Genomic DNA, 17,340 nt, shown 5'->3' with positions numbered 1-17,340 from the left:
TATATATATATATATATATATATATATATATATATATATATATATATATATATATATATATATATATATATATATATTTTTTTTTTTTTTTCAATTAAAACAGTATTCCATGTTAAAATAGAGACAAGGCATTCAAAATAAAAACAAATTGAAAGTAGTTATTGCCCTCTGGTGGCAGTAAAAAAAGAAAAACTGATGTAATGCCCTGTTATGACCACTAGGTTCCTATATAACTCTATATAAAGTGGCTTATAAATTCTTTAGTGTTTTTAGACATAAATACTTATTTTTATTAAAGGTGCACTATGCAACTTTCCGTCCACTAGAGGGCACCTATTCTAAACAAAGGCATAGTTTGATGACGCCAAGTGTGAGCGCAGCATCTTGGGACTTGTGGTCTTCACCTCACAGCCGGTGGAAAATAGGACTCGGGCAGAAATCACATTCATGGATGCGGTTATTAACGTAGTGAAGCAGAGCAGGACCAAGTGTTGTGGACCTGAGCACGGCTCACACACACTGTAGTCATTTCTGAGACTAGAAGAGTTTGGTTGGTGTTGTTAATGTGGAGAAGATGCTGTTTTTTGCTGAGATTGAGACTGTAAAACTATAGACTGTATACCATAGATGTAGTGTCTGTGACGTCACTCATTGGATTCTGAAGAGCAGTTTTGGAGTGTAAAGAGATGAGCTGGCCGTCGCCATCTTAGCAGCGCGTCATCGCCCGGATAACAGAAAATGGGGAAAGAGGCGGGATGTGGGCGGAGCTTAAGTGATGCAATGACTAACAGACAGCAGACAAACAACAATCCACCTGTCAATCAAAGAGGCCACGCCCTTAATGCTGAATTTCAAGGCTCTATATAATGTAAACGAATAGTTATAAAAAAATCTCTCAGAAAAAAAGGTACATATCAGTACTTTAAGAATTAGCACCTTAAAGGTCAATATTCTTAAAGGTACATATGAGTCCCTTTTCAGTTTTGTACCTTAGGGTACCGCCCCAGTGACAGCAATGCACCTTTTTTTCTGACAGTGTGTCATGAAGGGCAAAATTAGCCGTATAGACCAAAACCACAATTTGTACCATAATAATATATTATTATATATCTTCTGGAGCCTGCCTGTAGTGGCCAGTTGAGGAATTGCAGTTTAAGTCACTTCAGTTTTGGAAACTGGGGGAGGTGCCACTTGGGTCAAACCCATGCCATTGTGTGTCAAGAGCTGAGATTTAGATATGATAATGAGCATTTGCTTTCTGACCAATCAGAGAAGAGCAGCTCTTGGAAGGGCGGGGTTTAGAGACACTGAATCCTTGATGGAAGCGTTTCAGACACTGAGAGAAAAGAGCTGACGCCGCAGTGGATATTATGAGAAGATTAAAGTGTTTTTGACCTTGGATGCATGTAAACCTGTTGTAGGAGACTTAAGAACAACATACGAGTCTAAAAATAGCAAAATTGTGAATGTTTTAAGTGAAAATTGTTTTTAAACCACTTTGTAGCAGATAGCAAATGTAAATGTAGCCCATAAAGGCAGAATGCATTGAGAACACACAGGCAAACTCTCTTCGGTCCTACTGTGGCAGAGACAGAACCCATTGAACTGAGCGGGACTTTATCAATAATAAATCAAACAGATGGAGATATTGAGCGTGGCGCATTTAGTATTTCATCTTCAGCATTCGGTTTGCATCAAATGAAAGGGAAGAGTTCAGTGTCTCACTATCACAGGCTCTTCAGAAGTGTTGTTTTAAAAGGGATAGAAATGTAAAGTAATCAAAAAGGAAAAGGTTTTCAACCATTGTGTCTCTTTGTGTCAATAAGGACTTCAACAACTATAAATTAATTAATCTAATTGATTAAAAAATGCATTTAATTTTACAATGATAGAAAAATAGTCAGAAAAGTATATTTTGATGCATGAATATTCAAATATACAGGTCCTTCTCAAACAATTAGCATATTGTGATCAAGTTCATTATTTTCCATAATGTAATGATAAAAATTAAACTTTCATTGATTTTAGATTCATTGCACACCAACTGAAATATTTCAGGTCTTTTATTGTTTTAATACTGATGATTTTGGCATACAGCTCATGAAAACCCACAATTTCTGTCTCAAAGAATTAGCATATTTCATCCGACCAATAAAAGAAAAGTGTTTTTAATACAAAAAAAGTCAACCTTTCATATAATTATGTTCAGTTCTGCACTCAATACTTGGTGGGGAATCCTTTAGCAGAAATGACTGCTTCAGTGCGGCGTGGCGTGGAGGCGATCAGCCTGTGGCACTGCTGAGGTGTTCTGGAGGCCCAGGATGCTTCGATAGCGGCCTTAAGCTCATCCAGAGTGTCGGGTCTCGCGCCTCTCAACTTTCTCTTCACAATATCCCACAGATTCTCTATGGGGTTCAGGTCAGGAGAGTTGGCAGGCCAGTTGAGCACAGTAATACCATGGTCAGTAAACCATTCACCAGTGGTTTTGGCACTGTGAGCAGGTGCCAGGTCGTGCTGAGAAACCAAATCTTCATCTCCATAAAGCTTTTCAGCAGATGGAAGCATGAAGTGCTCCAAAATCTCCTGATAGCGAGCTGCATTGACCCTGCCCTTGAAAATAAACAGTGGACCAACACCAGCAGCTGACATGACACCCCAGACCATCACTGACTGTGGGGACTTGACACTGGACTTCAGGCATTTTGGCTTTTCCTTCTCCCCAGTCTTCCTCCAGACTCTGGCACCTTGATTTCCGAATGACATGCCAAATTTGCTTTCATCCGAAAAAAGTACTTTGGACCACTGAGCAACAGTCCAGTGCTGCTTCTCTGTAGCCCAGAAGTGTCTTGACCTGGGGAATGCGGCACCTGTAGCCCATTTCCTGCACACGCCTGTGCACGGCGGCTCTGGATGTTTCTACTCCAGACTCAGTCCACTGCTTCCGCAGGTCCCCCAAGGGCTGGAATCGGTCCTTCTCCACAATCTTCCTCAGGGTCCGCTCACCTCTTCTCGTTGTGCAGCGTTTTTTGCCACACTTTTTCCTTCCCACAGACTTCCCACTGAGGTGCCTTGATACAGCACTCTGGGAACAGCCTATTCCTTCAGAGATTTCTTTCTGTGTCTTCCTCTCTTGCTTGAGGGTGTCAATGATGGCCTTCTGGACAGCAGTCGGGTCGGCAGTCTTACCCATGATTGCGGTTTTGAGTAATGAACCAGGCTGGGAGTTTTTAAAAGCCTCAGGAATCTTTTGCAGGTGTTTAGAGTTAATTAGTTGATTTAGATGATTAGGTTAATAGCTCGTTTAGAGAACCGCTTCATGATATGCTATTTCTTTGAGACAGGAATTGTGGGTTTTCATGAGCTGTATGCCAAAATCATCAGTATTAAAACAATAAAAGACCTGAAATATTTCAGTTGGTGTGCAATGAATCTAAAATATATGAAAGTTTAATTTTTATCATTACATTATGGAAAATAATGAACTTTATCACAATGCCTAGTTTTTTTTTTTACTTGTGTATTTGTCCTTATCAAATTCAAAGTTTCTCAAATAATTCCAGGTGCAGTGTGTACATTTCAATAACACCTAAATAAGCAGTTAAAGGTGCAGTGTGTAAGTTAGTAGCATCTAGTGGTGAGGTTGTGAATTGCAACCACCCACTGCTCACCCCTCCCTTTCTAAGCACAGAGAAGCTACGGTTGCTGACACAGGACAAAGATGTCATCGTCTGAGAGAGCTGAGAGTAGCTAGGACTCTGTAGAGAAGTTTGTCCCTTTAGGGTCACCGTTGAAACACGACGGCGGTTTTACTGTAAGGGACCCGTGGTGTGTGTGGATAGAACCGGCTCATTCTAAGGTAATAAAAATATAACGGTTCATTATGTAAGATCTTGATACACCACTGTGAAAACATAGTTATGTATATTATATTGCATTTCTGTCAATAGATCCTCATAAATACTGCACACTGCACCTTTAAAGGGGTGATGAATTGAGAAATCAACTTTCTCTTGAGCTTTTGATATTATAAAAGGTCATGGTAATATAAGAATATCCTGTAAGTTTCAGAGCTGAAAACTTCCTTGTTAGTCAAAGAAAAGCTTTGATATACACCAGGCCCAGAAAATGATTGTGTGCTTCATCCTGACGTCATCATGTGGTGTAACCATAGACTGTAAAAAAATATGGACGTAGTGTCCGTGACATCACCCATAGGAATCCGATGAGCCGTTCTGAAGCGTAAAGTAGAGATGAGCTGGCCGTTGCCATCTTGCGAGCGAGTCATCGCGTGTCAATCCCGATTAACAGAAAATGGGCAAAAAGGCAGGATGTAGGTGGAGCTTAGGTGATGCGATGACTAATAGACAGCAGACAAACGGCAATCCACCTGTCACTCAAAGTAACCACGCCCTTAATTATGCAGACCTTTAAGGCTTTATATAATGTAAACTAATGAGTTTTAAAAAAATTCACCCCCTCACAGTCGTCATGAAGGTCAAAATTAGCCGTATAGACAGTTTACATTACTTCCTTATTGGCTTCAAGAGAGATTGCGTGAGGTTGCCGCTTGGGTGTAACACACCTCTACAGAATAATAAGCTTGTCTAATTCAGTAGCCCTGACTCCTCTAATCCAGTAGCCCCGCCCACCGACTCATCTAATCTAGTAGCCCCGCCCCCGACTCGTCTAAACTAGTACCCCGCCCACCGACTCATCTAATCCAGTAGCCCCGCCCACCGATTCATCTAATCTAGTAGCCCCGCCCCCGACTCATCTAATCCAGTAGCCCCGCCCACCGACTAATCTAATCTAGTAGCCCCGCCCACCGACTCATCTAATCCAGTAGCCCCACCCACCAACTCATCTAATCTAGTAGCCCCGCCCCCAACTCGTCTAATCCTGCAGCCCTGCCCACCGGCTCGTTTAATCCAGTAGCCCCGCCCACCGACTCGTCTAATCCAGTAGCCCCACCCATCAACTTGTCTAATCCAGTAGCCCCACCCATCGACTCATCTAATCTAGCCCGCCCATCGACTCGTCGGATCACGCTAGCCAACAATAAACATGCCAAAGAAGATAGCAAGATATTGCGCTATTCCTGGTTGTGGAAGAACACAGTCGCTGCATAAGCTTCCTTCTGATCCTAATATTAGGAATGAGTGGTTGAACTTTATTTTTAATGAAGATCCAGCTGACGCGGGGAAGACCGTGTGTGTGTTCGCTTCATTTCACTGAGGGATCATTTGTAAACAAGACACAGGTCGACACTGAATTTGCAGACATATTGAGATTAAAACACAAAGCTGTGCTTCGATATTGGATCGGACAGGAATGGTGCAACACACTTATGTGAGTAACACTTGCTTTTATATGTAATAGTAGTCCCGGGGCTGTGTGTTTTTCAGACAGGCTACCAAAACATAATCCCGTTAGCAGGCCAGTGAATCTCAAATAGTGAAAAAACATTCCTCTCTTGATCTGGTGTGTGTGTGTGTGTGTGTGTGTGTACACGCAGTTCGCGTTTATATCCACCAATCGTGAGGGCCAAGTAATACAGAAATAATATTCCAATCAATTTCTGGTGGATGAGCAATAAATCATTGTGTTTGTTTGATAAAGACGTTTACGAGCCCTGTGGTCGAGAGAATCCTTCCTCCCTCATGTCACTGAACTGACAGCTGAGCTTAAGCTCATTAAATATGCAAATCTTATCCAATCCTAGCCGTGGGCGTTTACTTCAAAGTCTCCAGTGACACACCCATCAAAACCCAGCGTTCAGGAGAGAGCCTCAAAACCAGTGCAGAAAATAGCCTATTACTGATTAGTTATGATGTTTATGAATGTAAAAACCACACAAACGTCATTAGTTGACCTCAGACAACAGTATAAAACAATAAAAAAGCCAGTTCATGACACCTTTAAGGATTTATTTAGTAAGATTTTACCAGCAAAGGTTTTTATCACGTTAATGTTAAAAAATCTTGTACAATATTAATTGCTGTAATGGCTTGTTTTTTATTTTAATTGTATATATATAACTCTTGTATTTTTGCAATAATTTTTTTGCCATGAAGATAGCCACAGATGCTGACATTAAATAAAATATATACTGATGCTGTGTAATAATTTTAAAAACATTGATGAAATCTTGTGTTTTCTTCTTTTGCAGGGAAATGAGGCTAGTTATCCCCTGGAAATGTGCTCACATTGTAAGTATCATTACGTTTGTACCTAATTTACATACAGCATTAACTGGACTAACTTTACAGCATCGACACAGTTATTGAACTGAACTGAATATCTTTCTAATTTGAATTTGTCTCAAATTCGATAAAGTTTGCATTATCAAATGATCAGGTTGGCTTAAAAATGCCAACTTACTGATTACAGTTTAACCGTATTATTATTATTATTATTATTAATAATATTTGAATCTATCTGTCATGTTTGTGACATGTTAACTCATGTTAACAACATGCTAATGTATGTTAGCAAAATGCTAATTAATGCAACACGTGTGCTAAATCATGCTAATCTATATTAACAACATGTTAAACAAATGTTAAATAATATTTTATATCATGTTTAATCATGTTTAAATATAACATGTACATGCTAGCAAACATGTTAAATACTAATAAAATGTTTGTAACATGTTAAATCATATTGATCAAATGCTATACCATGTTAACAACTTGGCCAATTCATGCTAGCAAACATGCTAATTAATGCAACAAGTGTGCTTAGTCATACCAGCAACATGTTAATTCATCCTAGCAGCATGTTAAATAATGTTAGCAATGTGTTAAATAATAATAGCAACATTTTAATTCATGCTAGCAGCATGTTAAATAATGTTAGCAATGTGTTAAATAATAATAGCAACATTTTAATTCATGCTAGCTGTGTGTTAATTCATGCTAGCAATGTGTTAAAACATGCAAGCAATATGTTGATTCATGTTTGATCATGCTAATGACATGTTAGGTCATGCTTAAAACAACAAGTTGTTAAATAATGCTAACAACATGTTAATTCATGTTATCATTATGTGTACATGCTAGCAACATGTAAAACCATGCTTGTGACCCTTTAATTAATTCTAACAACATGTTAAATCACTTTATCAACATGGTTAAACATGTAAGCAACATGCTAAAACATGTTAGACATTTTTTATTTATATTAATAGCATGTTAAAACATGTTAACATCCTAATCCAAGTTGCATCATTTTAGCAAACATGGTAAAACATGGTAACAATATGCTAATTTATGCTAAATTGTGTTAAAACTTGTTAACAATTTGGTAATTAATTCTAGAAATGTGTTCCCATCTGACCAAACTTAAATTTTAACCATTCAATTCAATCTTTAAACTTGTCAAAGTTATTTCAAACTTCCTGACAAGGCTTTTTCAAGCCTACTTTGCAAAGTTTTTTTACTCATTTAGTTGTGCAGTGTGTGTTACTGTAAATCTGCTTTCTCTGTAAAAAGAAATTCAGGTCTCCAATTAAAAACATTTCTAGTGACTGATCACATCTAAAACATTTTTTGAGTTGCCCACATTGCATCAATTCACAGAAATTCAACTTGGCCAACTGAAACATTTAGATGTGATCAGTCACTAGAACATTTTTAATTGGAGACTTTTTTTTTTACAGTGTTGGAACAATCTGTCAACCATATTGACTAAATGATCTCAGTCTAATCTTTTCCAATATCTGACGTTAACTTGCTCATTCCCTAATGTGACTGAAACGTGATCAGTTGGCAGTGGTGAAAATGATGTCAAGTCAAGCTCGTCTCCAGAGACGCTGAGGCTTATTTTAGCTCTGAAACCATGTTTTTTTAATTAGTTTTGCTTCCCTCTGATGTATGCCAGTGTGACTGGCACGTGTGAAGAGGAGGAAGGGGAAAATGACTAGTTAAACTTTGCCAAGATTAACCCAGGGTTGCCAACTCTCACGCATTTGGCATGAGACACGCTTTCAGGCTCTGTGTCACGCTCTCACTCTGCCCAACTTAGTTCTCACTTCTAGTTCGGTTTGTTTGGTCCAAGGTTATTATAGTTTTGCTTTTTGAAATTAGTTTTTATTTTATTATCGTTTTCAATTTTGCTACAAATTTCAGTTTAGTTTTAGTTAGTTTTACAAATGGTTTTGCTAGTTTTAGTTTAGTTTTTATTTTGCAAATACATTTCTATTTAGTTTTTATTTATTTAGTTTCAGTTTTAGTTTTAGTAATTATAGTTTAGCAGAGTTACCATTATGAAGTGTAGAGACCAAATCAAGGTTTTTAATTTCAGCAAAGTTTAATGTTTGCACAGATTAGAGTTTAATCTTGCTAAACATCCTTAAGTGAAATAACTTGATAAACGAGCATTATTGTTTAAACCCAGGACGGTCTTACAAAACATGCATAAAGTTGGGTCTTCACCTTTGAGCAAAAAAGCTTGAGTCAAACTATGACCTATGCAAAAAAATAAATGCAACGTAAAATATAAAAGTAAAAATTATAAATTCCAGACAAACTCATTCATAACAAAGATGAAATATTGTTAAACAATTAAAAGCTTATTTTAATTTCTTCAGTAGTACAATGTAGGCTAGCAGTGTAAGACCACAGCTAAAGTCATCTGAATACAGCCAACACACACTGGTGTGTGTGTGTTGTGCTATAATTGTAAAGGGGACCAATGTCTTCACTTATCTAGTAAAATATTATGATAACTGACTAGTAAGGACATTTGACTGGTCCTCACTAGTTAAAAAGGCTTATAAATCGGCCAAAACATGTTTTTATTTAAATCTATTGTTTTGCACGTTCTTGGGATGGGTAGGTTTAGGGATAGGGATTGGGTTAGGGGATATAAAAAATCATTAACCTGATATAAAATCAATGGAAGTCCACGCAATGTCCTCACTTATATAGTGAAACAAACGTGTGTGTGTGTGTGTGTGTGTGTGTCCTGGTATTCCCTACTTTGTGGGGAAATGTCTCCACACAGATAATAATATTATTAGTAGTAAATGATTATGATAACACCTTTGAGCCTGTCAATATTATGCAAACATGAAATCTCAAACGCACTGTAGGCTAGTACTTGCTACTTAGTTGCTGACTTTTGCGCCTGCGTCTCTTGTCGCGTAAGAAACGGCCTACTAAAACAGTGAGCTTAAGTTAAAAGAAGTTCAACGTGCATCTCATTACCTCGTGTTATTTCCCATTTCACTGCCACGGACGCATTGATTCTTTGTGAACTGCTGTTTAGGACTAGCGATGTGTTGACTGTCTGCACGCGTCCGTCAGGGCAGCGGTTAATCTCCTCAGATCACTTCATGCGCAGTTGCGCAATATGCAGACACTCCCTCAACCGCCACAGTCAGATTTTCCACCACATTAAAGAGAGCTTATTAATAACGAAAACGAATATTTATTTTTGCTAATTATTATTTTATTTCAGTTAGTTTTTTAGTAAGAGTAGTCAGTTTCGTTTAGTTTTAGTTTTTTATTTATTCAGATTTTTTAATTTTCTTTCAGTTTACGAAAATGTTTTTTGACCAATAGTTTTAGTCTTAGTTTCAGTTTTCGTTTACGAAAATAACCTTGGTTTGGTCTGGACCAAAAAACAAAACAAAACATATAGTCCTGGTCCGCTTAGCGTTCACACTGGCATTTATAACAGCGAACCTAAAGTTACCGAACCAAAGGCACAGGGAGACGCTCACAACCTGATTGGTCGGCTTATATGACGTATATCTCGCTTACCGAACATTCAAAACAACGATGAGTGCTGATTAAACGCCATCATTTTATGCGTGTACATTTGGCATTATTTTTACCAGCTGAGAACTCATGAAGAGCTCATAAAATGTTCAAAACATTCAAAACAGCTCCAGGATTTCCTCCGTTGTGCAGAAAAGAGACGGCAGGTCGTCTGTACCGACTGATGGGCAACAGGTCCTCTGATGAGAAGAACCAGGTCTGCTTTTTGTGCGTTTTTCCTGTCATTTCCGAAACATGCTCGTCGGACCCAATATTGATGAGGCTCTTCCTCTTGCTCTACGTTTGCCCTCTAACGTTAACGTTACTCATTTAATACACGATGGCGTGTCGTCAAATCAGCTGACTATGCGTCGCATCTTATGACATCACGTCCTGTTTTTGGGTCGTTTACATGTCTTTGGTCCGTGTTGCGTTCATATATCAATCGAACCGCACCAGAGTTGGTTTGGAAGCGGACCGAGATTTATCTTTTAGCGCTCTCGGTCCACTTGTTTGGTGCGCTCCAGGGTTCGGATGGCAGCGTTCACATATGTTCAAATGAACCGCACTAACCGAGCAATCGCACCAGGGTTCGTTTTAATCCAACCAAACATGACAAGTGTGAACGCACCCTTAAAGGTGCACTATGTAGTATTTTTGCAGTAAAATATCCAAAAACCACCAGGCCGGTGTTATATATTTTGTTCAGTTGAGTACTTACAATATCCCAAATGTTTCCAAATATTTGTAAATTGTGAGAAAATTGCTATTTAAACCAATGACCGGGACGTGTCAGCACAGCATTTCAGGGAGTCGCCTGTCAATCGAGTCATATCTGCGCTACCCTCGGTTTTATTCTGCAGAAGCGCTTTACTCTTAGCAATGTGAACAAGTCACAGCAGCGCCGAGCGAACGCACAGAGTAACGTCATAACATTTTAAACACACTTAAATGTATCTAATATGATAAACAGAGCTGCATTACCTTATAATCATGACCGGAAAAGCGGAAGTACGGGCGCCCGGCGACTGTGTCCCGTCTCGTCATAATAAAGTTCTAATAACGTCTCATCCGAAAGACGGTGCTCTTTGACAGTACGGTGTCCCCATCACTATACTGGGGCGTGAGGACCCACACAGACCACAGGGTGAGCGCCCCCTGCTGGCCTCACTAACACCTCTACCAGCAGCTACCTGGTTTTCCCAGGTGGTCTCCCATCAGGTACTGACCAGGCTCAGCCCTGCTTAGCTTCAGTGGGAAACCAGTCTTGGGCTACAGTGTGAGATGGCTGCTGGATATATATGGCTGCTGGATGATACTGCGCTCACACTTGGCGTCATCAAACTGTGAATTATGTCGTATTTTTGTTATTTTTGGACCCAAATGTATTTTGGATGCTTCAAGAGATTCTAATTAACCCACTGATGTCTCATATGGACTACTGTGATGATGTTTTTATTCCCTTTCTGGACATGGACAGTATAGTGTGCATACACTTGCATACGCTCTCGGACTAAATATAAAATATCTTAAACTGTGTGTGAAGATGAACGGAGGTCTTACGGGTGTGGAACGACATTAGGGTGAGGAGTTAATGACAGACATTTCATTTTTGGGTGAACTAACCCTTTAACATAATAAGAAAAACAAAACAACAACATTAGATACATTAGGCAGGTTTTGATGGACTCACACTTAAATAAACCAGAACACAGTCTGCTATAGTACATTTGGTGTTCACAAAAATGCACCGTGTTCAAGAAATCTCTTTACACACACACGATAGTTTACACCAGGGGTTAATTTTTGAGAGCTGGTAGCTTGCTAATGCAAATGACCCACTTACAAGACCATGTGTGGAGGAATGTGTCTCACACTGGCATGTGGCCTTCAGCTTCCCGATCTCAAAATAAACCCCGGCCCGTTTGCTGGGGGTTTCCTTTAGAGTGCTTCTGGAGCTTCTTATGAGCTCATGGCTGAAAATATGAGCTCTTCTTCAGGTCTTGCCCAGCTCCCGCTCTGCAGTCATTGATAGGGTGATGTCAGGTGTTGGCTTCGGCGGGGAGAGTAGCATTGATGGATCTGAAACTGGCCAAGACGAGCTGTTGTACATAAGAGGAGCTCCATGAGCAGCACATTCCAGCGGTCAAACCGCAATTAGGATTTACTTATACGTCCATCCAGATGGGTCCCGTAAAATAGGCAAAGCCTTTTGCCGGTGAAATTGAGTTATCATCAAATCTCAAGTATGAAGTGTCAACTTTGAGCGAAACAAAGGATTCATGAAACTAATGTTCATGAGACATTTAATTATTTGTCATTTAGGGCTGGTACTCGATTAAAAAAAATAATCTAATTAATTAGAGGCTTTGTAATTAATTAATCGCATTTTAATCGCATACAAATATTTGACCTGAGAACAATGAGAAGTAATTTTTCACATGGATTTTTAGTGTACCATTGAATAATGACTGAATACATAAGCTTAATCAACAAAATATTGTTTAATTATTTCAGTCCAGCAGACCAGTGCAATGTTTGCCGTTAAGTTTAGCAAAAGCGTATTTGTGATATTTGCGGCTCGATGTGCTGCGGTGATACGCTAATGCCTTGTTGTATAGCTTGCACACAACCATGCTCTTGTCGACGCTTCCTTCCTTTCGTTTTTTAAAACAAAATTTCCCATCCACGGGGCCAAGCAAAGCGGTCTCATCGTCTTGGTTTGTTGTTGTGGTGAGTCGTGAACGCTAGTTGGTGTTCCAGTATAATCGGTCCGTCGAAACTCATTCATTGAAAAACATTCCGCGGTGCAAAAATAAGTGTGGTTAAAATTATTAATTTTTTTGCGTAATTAATTAACGCGTTAAAGTCCCGTAATTCATTAATCTTAATTAACGCGTTAAAGTCCCGTAATTCATTAATCTTAATTAACGTGTGAAAAGTCCCGGCCCTAATATTTTTTTAAGGAACAAACAAATCTTTTTAAAAAAAAAAATATTTGGCTAGAAATAATTTTCGAAAGGTGCTCGCGGGAGATGGGTCTGCAAAAATGTATGAATATCTAAAAAGTGCACCAATAGTACACTTACACCCCTTTCCAAATTATTATGCAAATTATATCGTTCTATGATTTACATAATTAGTCAATGCAAATGACAGTCAGTATAATTTTCAAGTCATCAACCATTAGGATATAATTCAACTTTTATTCAACAGACCTCCTAATGATAACAGTATTTATTTCAAAAATAAAAAACTGAAAATGTACTGTTCCATATTATTATGCACAACAGAGTTGAAACATGTTCTAGGTTGTAAAGAACTGAAAACGGCATGAATTTGTAGCATTAGGTGGTGATATTTACTGAAGTCAAAAGCTACTTCAGTCAAAAACATCCTAACAGGGCAGGTTACATCTTAACACAGGACCCCTTCTCTGATATCTCCTTCACAATTCGTGCATCCATTGATCTTGTGAGTTTTTGGAGAGTTTCTGCTTGAATTAGTTTGCAGGATGTCAGAATAGTCTCCCACCCTCATACAGGTCCTTCTCAAAAAATTAGCATATTGTGATAAAAGTTCATTATTTTCCATAATGTAATGATATGATAAATGTGATATGAATTAAACTTTTATATATTTTAGATTCATTGCACACCAACTGAAATATTTCAGGTCTTTTATTGTTTTAATACTGATGATTTTGGCATACAGCTCATGAAAACCCCAAATTACTGTCTCAAAAAATTAGCATATCATGAAGCGGTTCTCTAAACGAGCTATTAACCTAATCATCTGAATCAACTAATTAACTCTAAACACCTGCAAAAGATTCCTGAGGCTTTTAAAAACTCCCAGCCTGGTTCATTACTCAAAACCGCAATCATGGGTATGACTGCCGACCTGACTGCTGTCCAGAAGGTCATCATTGACACCCTCAAGCGAGAGGGGAAGACACAGAAAGACATTTCTGAACGAATAGGCTGTTCCCAGAGTGCTGTATCAAGGCACCTCAGTGGGAAGTCTGTGGGAAGGAAAAAGTGTGGCAAAAAACGAGAAGAGGTGAGCGGACCCTGAGGAAGATTGTGGAGAAGGACCGATTCCAGACCTTGGGGGACCTGCGGAAGCAGTGGACTGAGTCTGGAGTAGAAACATCCAGAGCCGCCGTGCACAGGCGTGAGCAGGAAATGGGCTACAGGTGCTGCATTCCCCAGGTCAAGACACTTTTGGGCTACAGAGAAGCAGCACTGGACTGTTGCTCAGTGGTCCAAAGTACTTTTTTCGGATGAAAGCAAATTTTGCATGTCATTCGGAAATCAAGGTGCCAGAGTCTGGAGGAAGACTGGGGAGAAGGAAAAGCCAAAATGCCTGAAGTCCAGTGTCAAGTCCCCACAGTCAGTGATGGTCTGGGGTGCCATGTCAGCTGCTGGTGTTGGTCCACTGTGTTTTATCAAGGGCAGGGTCAATGCAGCTCGCTATCAGGAGATTTTGGAGCACTTCATGCTTCCATCTGCTGAAAAGCTTCATGGAGATGAAGATTTGGTTTTTCAGCTCGACCTGGCACCTGCTCACAGTGCCAAAACCACTGGTAAATGGTTTACTGAGCATGGTATTACTGTGCTCAATGGGCCTGCCAACTCTCCTGACCTGAACCCCATAGAGAATCTGTGGGATACTGTGAAGAGAAAGTTGAGAGGCGCGAGACCCGACACTCTGGATGAGCTTAAGGCCGCTATCGAAGCATCCTGGGCCTCCAGAACACCTCAGCAGCGCCACAGGCTGATCGCCTCCACGCCACGCCGCACTGAAGCAGTCATTTCTGCTAAAGGATTCCCCACCAAGTATTGAGTGCAGAACTGAACATAATTATTTGAAGGTTGACTTTTTTTGTATTAAAAACACTTTTCTTTTATTGGTCGGATGATATATGCTAATTTTTTGAGACAGGAATTTTGGGTTTTCATGAGCTGTATGCCAAAATCATCAGTATTAAAACAATAAAAGACCTGAAATATTTCAGTTGGTGTGCAATGAATCTAAAATCAATGAAAGTTTAATTTTTATCATTACATTATGGAAAATAATGAACTTGATCACAATATGCTAATTTTTTTAGAAGGACCTGTAGATCTTTTGTTTGAGGATCCTCCAATGGTTCTCAATAGGGTTGAGGTCAGGGGAAGATGGTGGCCACACCATGAGTTTTTCATCTTTTATGCCGATAGCAGCCAATGACACAGAAGTATTCTTTGCAGCATGAGATGGTGCATTGTCATGCATGAAGATGATTTTGCTACGAAAGGCACGGTTTTTCTTTTTGTACCATGGAAGAAAGTGGTCAGTCAGAAACTCTACATACTTTGCAGAGGTCATTTTCACACCTTCAGAGACCCTAAAGGGGCCTACCAGCTCTCTCCCCATGATTGCGGCCCAAAACATGACTCCACCACCTCCTTGTTGACGTCGCAGCCTTATTGGGACATGGTGGCCGTCCGCCAACCATCCACTACTCCATCCATCTAGACCATCCAGGGTTGCACGACACTCCTCAGTAAACAAGACTGTTTGAAAGTTAGTCTTCATGTATGTCTGGGCCCACTGCAACCGTTTCTGCCGGTGAGCATTGGTTAGGGGTGGCTAATAGTAGGTTTACGCACAACTGCAAGCCTCCGGAGGATCCTACACCTCGAGGTTCGCGGGACTCCAGAGGCACCAGCAGCTTCAAATACCTGTTTGCTGCTTTGTAATGGCATTTTAGCAGCTGCTAAACGTTTTTGCACCTTTTTGAACGTTTATGACACTTGTATCCAATTTTCATAATAATTTGGAACGCGGTGTATAAATATAAATATTATACCTTAAATATAAAAACTGCACCAATAATACAGTCATAAATATAGATATTATACCTTAAATAAAAGAAATGCATTAATAATACATTCATAAATATAAATATTATACCTTAAATATAAAATATGCACCAATAATACACTCATAAATATAAATATTATACTTTAAATAAAAGACATGCACCAATAATACACTCATAAATATAAATATTATACTTTAAATAAAATACATGCATTAATAATACACTCATAAATATAAATATTATACTTTAAATAAAAGAAATGCATTAATAATACACTCATAAATATAAATATTATACCTTAAATATAAAAAATGCACCAATAATACACTCATAAATATAAATATTATACTTTAAATAAAAGACATGCATTAATAATACACTCATAAATATAAATATTATACTTTAAATAAAAGACATGCATTAATAATACACTCATAAATATAAATATTATACCTTTAATATAAAACATGCACCAACAATACTCTCATAAATATAAATATTATACTTTAAATATAAAAAATGCTCCAATAATGCACTTTTAAATATAAATATTATACCTTAAATATAAAAATGCACCAATAATACACTCATAAATGTAATATTATACTTTAAACATATGCAAAAACTGATGGGGCCACATGCTAGTATGCTAGACTGTTAAACACAGTGTAAACCCTTGTGTGTTGTGTTTGGTGTGTTATGCCCTGATGAAGGCAGTTTGTTGAGTTGGTTGGTTTCTAATATTTCGAATGTTAATGCTTTGTGTGTTTTTTAACACCCCCATCAGTTGTGTGTTTGGTGTGTGTGTCAGGATGAGCGTTTGCGCAGCCGAGGGCAGGTTTGCTCTCAGAGGTCACTGTACTAATGGATTGATAGTTTCGCTTCCTGCAATCGTCCTCACAATCCTCTCATTAATTACAATCAAGCTAATTCTCCTGATTCACCTCAGCAGAGTTAATGGATGCGCACAGGAAACACACGGCAGATTTCAGGGGTTATCGTCACCTTTGCTTTCTTCATCCAGTTTTAGGCAGAGGTGGACAGTAGCTAAGTACCTTTACTTAACTCCTCTCCCTAATGTCGTTCCACAGCCGTAAGACCTCCGTTCACCTTCACACACAGTTTAAGATATTTTATATTTAGTCTGAGAGCGTATGCAAGTGTATGCACACTATACTGTCCATGTCCAGAAAGGGAATAAAAACATCATCACAGTAGTCCATATGAGACATCAGTGGGTTAATTAGAGTCTCTTGAAGCATCCAAAATACATTTGGGTCCTAAAATAACAAAAACTACGACTTTATTCAGCATTGGCTTCTCTTCCGGGTTTGTGTTCAATCCTCAAATAAAGATTCAAACGGTTATGAATCAGCGAATTGATTCATGATTTGGATCGCGTGTCAAACTGCTGAAATCACATGACATTGGCGATCCGAATCATGAATCAATACACTGATTCATGTGAAGTTCAATGATTTCACAGCATTTATTAAACACTGATTTATATTTTATAGCAAAATGAAGGAAAACAGATGTCTATATTTTCATTTTGGCGAATATTCACATAAACAAAGTATGAAAAATATGTCTTTAGTGAAGGTGAACAGTGTGAGAATATCAGATGTGTATCAGTGTATTGGATCCGTGCGTTCGGTCTTAAAGTGACAGCAGCTTTATAAAGAGCTTTGTAACTTTTCT

The 17,340-nt window shown here is 38.8% G+C and overlaps 1 protein-coding gene across 1 annotated transcript in view; it reads left to right on the top strand.

Moving 5' to 3' along the window:
• Positions 1-17,340, top strand: part of ppp3r1a (protein phosphatase 3, regulatory subunit B, alpha a) — a 42,240-nt gene that overhangs the window by 13,728 nt on the left and 11,172 nt on the right. Inside the window, exon 2 of the mRNA XM_067422188.1 lies at positions 6,170-6,209. Within this exon, the coding sequence (XP_067278289.1) occupies positions 6,170-6,209 (40 nt within the window). The remainder of the gene's footprint in view (positions 1-6,169; positions 6,210-17,340) is intronic.

Source organism: Pseudorasbora parva, chromosome 17 (genome assembly GCF_024679245.1).
Source record: "Pseudorasbora parva isolate DD20220531a chromosome 17, ASM2467924v1, whole genome shotgun sequence".
In the NCBI taxonomy this organism is placed as follows: domain Eukaryota; kingdom Metazoa; phylum Chordata; class Actinopteri; order Cypriniformes; family Gobionidae; genus Pseudorasbora; species Pseudorasbora parva.
The sequence above is the reverse complement of the archived record's forward strand: the minus strand, read 5'-3'. Positions and strand labels throughout refer to the sequence as shown.